Source organism: Micropterus salmoides, unplaced genomic scaffold, assembly GCF_014851395.1.
Source record: "Micropterus salmoides isolate LMB-PRFRI ecotype aquatic unplaced genomic scaffold, ASM1485139v1 Ms_hic_scaffold_9, whole genome shotgun sequence".
In the NCBI taxonomy this organism is placed as follows: domain Eukaryota; kingdom Metazoa; phylum Chordata; class Actinopteri; order Centrarchiformes; family Centrarchidae; genus Micropterus; species Micropterus salmoides.
The window spans coordinates 25,818,937-25,823,963 of record NW_024044681.1 but is presented as its reverse complement, the minus strand read 5'-3'; the positions used below and the strand labels follow the sequence as shown (position 1 = coordinate 25,823,963).

At 45.1% G+C, this 5,027-nt stretch overlaps 1 protein-coding gene across 1 annotated transcript; it reads right to left on the bottom strand.

Annotated features, from left to right (window-relative positions):
- si:ch1073-224n8.1 (zinc finger protein 16-like) lies at window positions 1–5,027 on the bottom strand. Its single transcript, XM_038708821.1, has 2 exons — window positions 3,721–5,027; window positions 1–3,552 (listed from the first exon to the last, which is right to left on the bottom strand). Exons 1-2 carry the CDS (start codon window positions 4,433–4,435, stop codon window positions 2,582–2,584), a joined length of 1,686 nt encoding a protein of 561 aa, XP_038564749.1. The 5' UTR covers window positions 4,436–5,027; the 3' UTR covers window positions 1–2,581.

The following is a 5,027-nucleotide window of genomic DNA, read 5'->3' as shown; positions in this document are numbered from 1 at the left end:
TATAAACAAGGCCCTTTAATATAGTAACATTTACAGTAGGTAACATGATGAATGAGATGTAGGGGGAATATACTTAAAACACAGAAGCATAAAAAAGTAATTTATTTCACATTTAACACTGACTTCATAAGGAAGAATGCCATTTCAGTTAAAACCTACATGCAAAGGCCCCCTCTGTATGTAATACAAAAAACAATAAATATGATTATCTGGGGTAAAGACTACCTTGGCAAGCCGTTTTCTGGGTGTACAGTAACAGATATTTAACATTTTGAGTGCCGTTCAAAATGACTTACACTTGTATATGTACATAGAATAGTTACATGGAGATCATTATAGTAGTATACATGGGAAATGACACCAGAGACCTACAGTATAGCTCAAAAGGCTGAAAAGATTAATGCTCTGCTGTCAAACCGTGATGCAGAACATCAGGAAGGAAATTTTATAAGATTATATATAATTACATTGCATGTTAGCATACTGATGTTTTCAAAGCACATTACGTTTAAGAAAAAAAGAAGTAGTAATTGTTGCACATTCACTTTTCCACAAATGCTAACCCTCAATAATCCAGATAAAATGGCTAAAACTACATTCTTATTTACAGAAAAAGCAGGGAGGCATTGTGGCCAGCAGAGGAACAGATATGCACATGCAAGCACCAAAGTCTGTTCGCTAGTTATTGGTAACAATAATACAAGTCCAGAAAGGGGGAGGCTTTCAAGACATATAGTAGCAGCTTAAAAAAAAGAAAAGAAAAAAAACCCCAGAATGCTAAAGATATGGTCCATTAGAGACAGATGATAATCAGACTCCAGAAACAGTAACAGTGTTTGAGCTGTTGACTAACTGTGCCCATGTCCTCTTCAGATAGCTTTGTGAACAAGTAAATGCATGTACAGCTAGATGCATTAGATGTTCTTAACATAGCGTCCGCTTGACTGAAAACATTACGATTGTGTAACTGATGAGGGCCCTGCAGAGTGACTGGTCCATGCTTCATGAGGACACACATGACCGTGTAAATGCAGTCAAAATGTCCTCATTAGGGTAGACTGCAAGGTCATGCTGCCCTCTTAAATTAAATGACTCAACTGACCAGTCAATTAGTGCTTTTTATGGTATTTTTTGTAGGTAATTATTCCTTGAAAACAGTGGTGACATCTGTGGTATTAAACTAATATTCATAAATGGGCTTTGGTCCTTCATAAACACTAGATTTCCTACTGTGACTGCATCCACTAGAAGCAGGACAAATATTGGAAAAAATATTTTTTTTCTCAACTTAATTGATTAGCAGAAGAAACTAGGTGACTACAGGTGAACAACTTCTTTAGTTTATGACTGTCCTATTGTGCACCAACACAAACTTGAATCATACTACATAAGTGCTGCAAAACCTCTCTAATGCTGCAGTGGCGCTGGGAGATAGATCAGTATAAACACATGACAGGAGACAGAAATTATTTACGTTGTTTCCTCTGCACTTAAAGGATGTGTAACCAGCCACGAGGTTTGGTGTACAGCACAATCCGAACTCGCGACCTCGGGAATGGGAGGCAGATGCACTAACAAGGAGGCTAAAACCCATGGGTGCTAGCGTCTGTCGCTACCACATCTCTTAAGGTGTCGGGGAGTAAGGATAACTCACTGCACAGCCTACCTGGCTTCCGTTACAGATACAGTGAAGTGAAGATCCTAATTTTGACACAGTTTAACAGGCTGTTCCAGCTAAGTGAAATGAAGATGTGATATGTTCTTGGGCACGACAACTCTAATAACCATAGATTTGAGTTAATACATGTTGTGTGAAAGCAACACCCCTACTTAAATATTATCACTTTACACAGACAAAAAAACTGAGCCAAAAAATATTGTGATATTTGGTTTAGTCTGTAATTCCCAGCTACATAATGTGCCTTTACTCCTGTATGTCTGTCCACACATGAAGCATGAACCAGCCCTATGGATTCATTTATATCTATCTGAGCAGCTCAGCCTAAATAGTAACTGAAGCTAATTCAACAGCAAATTCAATCTGATCGGATCACTTGCAAATCACGAACAGTGTGCTAAAGATATGACTTGAGAAATGAATCTGATTTGACCAGTCTGCCCAAGAACCTCAATTATTAGAATCTTAACAATTGAACCTCAGCAGCAGCAGTGACTCAGTTGATGATTGACTGAGTGTTCAAGGTGCAATATAAGTGCCTTGAACACTCACTTTGAAGTGGAGAATCAGTTTGTGTCCACTTCCGCCATTAATTTCCCAAATTATTGCTGGACAGCTGGCAAACCAGGAACAATCCGTACGCTACTGCTGCTGGATGCAAATACTTGCTGTTGAAGAATGTGCAGTGGATTCTTTAAAAATATGTGTTCATCTAAAATGAAAATGTCAGATATAACGGAAACTCCCAGGCTAGGGTTATACTTAGCCTCATTATTCACTCTAACGGTATGGAACAGAGATGACTTTATGCGTCATCAAACTACACAAAAACCTTATTCCATGTTTTTCACCTGGAGTAGGTTTCACGGTGAGCCAACAGACAGTTATTCCTTTAACAATCCCCTACACACAGTCCACTACCGAGCTTTCATCCTCCTCAGCTCCCCACTCCTCAAACCTCATCTGAGGGGACGGAGCTGCTGGATGAAGGTTGTTAATGTCATCAATGGCGTCTGGGTCCGTGTCATCACTGGCACCAATTCCCATGTGACCGCCTTCCTCCCGGTGTGTGCGGATGTGTTTCCGCAGCGCTGCAGGCTCCTTAAAGCTGCGATTGCAGAAGGGGCAGCAGCACGGCCTCTCGCCGGTGTGGATGAGCTGGTGGTGTTTGAGGTGCTGCAGGCGGCTCAGGCGCTTCCCACAGATGGCACACACATAGGGTTTCTCTCCGGTGTGTGTGCGCCTGTGTTTGCGCAAACCGTCCAGGTGGCGGAAGCAGTTTCCACACTCAGAGCACGAGTATGGCTTCTCACCTGTGTGTATGCGCAGGTGGGTTTTAAGCGCCCCTGACTCGCGGAAGCGACGGCCACAGACTCCACACGGGTAGGGCTTCTCTCCAGTGTGGATGCGGATGTGCTTCTTCAGGCTGGAGATGAGGCGGAAAGTCTTTCCACACTCCAAGCAGTGGTGAGGCCGATCTCCAGAGGGGTCCCCTGCTGTGTCAGGGGCTGAAGGTCCTGCTGAGTCCTCTGCTCTGCCCGGGGAAACACTGTCTCCTCTCCCGGCTCCAGAAGTCCTAGCCAACTGTTTCTGTCCATCCAGTCCGCCCTGCTGCAGGGCACCACCGCATTCGCGCACAGGTCTTTGGTGACGCAGAGGGTGAGTAAAGGCACGCTGGGAACCTCCCTCCCCTCCAACTTGAACATAGCCAAGGTCACCAACATTGTGGGACGATCGCTCTCCATCCCCAACTCTGTTGTCATTGCGCAACCCAGGCTCCTTCCTGCTGGGCTGCCCAGAGCCTGAACCTGGTCCCTGCTCCTCTTTAATCTCAAACCTGGATGCTCCACCTGGTCCCTGAGACTGCCTCTCATCTAAAGACAAATTGTAACATGAAGAGATGGTTAACGTAGAAGCATCACTATATGAAAACACAGAAATGAGTCCATGTGTCCATTTACAGTAGGTTCTGACTCATTCAAGTTTTTTGCAAAGGAAACCCAGAATATACAGCGTACAACACACATTGTGTATATATTTACCTTGCCTGCTGGATTCAGAGCACATGTGAGATGTGTTGGATGCAAAGTCCAGAGCGTGGTTGGTCACAGAGCCATCAGGTTGGATTGAAAGCTGGCACATTTTGTAGTCATCTCTTGGCTCAAACCCATGAAGCGAGTCGTCCACAGAGCCACCGAGACCCAAGTCAACACCGGCTCCGTTCACATTTCGGGAATTCTGGTGGTCCCTGTCCAAGCCTGAAGCCATCGAAGCCATGGAAGACAGCGATGGGGCGAACACTGACTGACTGATTGTCTGAGGGCCTGTGTATGAGATCTGAAGCTGGTCTATGAGCTTCTGAGCACTACACAGGCATTCCTGTAAAGTCTTCAGCTCCCTCTCTGACACTTCGAGACGCACTTTGAGCCTTTCATTCTCTTGCTCCTTGTGTAGCAACTCTTGCTGAGTCTCATTGAGCACAAGCACCACTTCGCCCAGAAGAGTATCAACTGCTGCGGACATGGCAGTTTGAATGGTCGGGGCGAGACGGGATTTCAGCGACGTTACAGTCACGCTGCCCTGCGAAGCTCCGTATCCAGCCTTGTCTGCTTTGCGATCATAACAGGACTCTACCCCGGTCCTGTCGGGAATGTTGATGATACTTTGTTTACGGCTCCCACTGTGGACTGAGCTGCTGCCGCTATTTGATGGAGAGGAATCCATGCTACCAGCATAGCCTGTCCTCCTGGAAGTCATTATTTAATGTGCTTAGCTAGCTTTAAGGCAGTTAGCTAGCGTTTGCAGCCTATGCTAATGTTTAATATGCTACTAAAACTGTCGAGCTGGTTTTGTTGCTGGAATAAATCAGAGCAAATGACAGAAGAGTCCCCAATTACACCTGCCTCATTAGCAGTCTAACTGGCGTCTCCGACAAAAACAATGTAGTCAACTCCGAGATGCGACTCTCCTTTGGGCCTGGCTCCGCTCGCTAACATTAGCCTGCTAGCTTTAAATCCTAAAAGTGCCAGTCGGTCAAAGACGTACTGTTGTAAAACACCGTGACTCTGCAGGAGAAATGTGCGGCTTGCCTTTAAATCAGTCTTTCAAGTCCGTAAATGACTGTTCAAATACTTCAATACCATGGCCCTCAGCAGCGACTCACCCATTCCCAGCTTCTGTCTGCAGAACTGTACTGTATTGTACGCCGAGGCCTGTCGCACAGAATTGACGTCAGTAAAGACGCTCAGTGAAAGGGGTTGACGTTGCCCTGAGTGCGACCTGAAGGGTTTCATCTCCTCTTCAGCAGAGAAATTCCTTTTAATTTCATGAATTCTTTTGAAATTCAGTC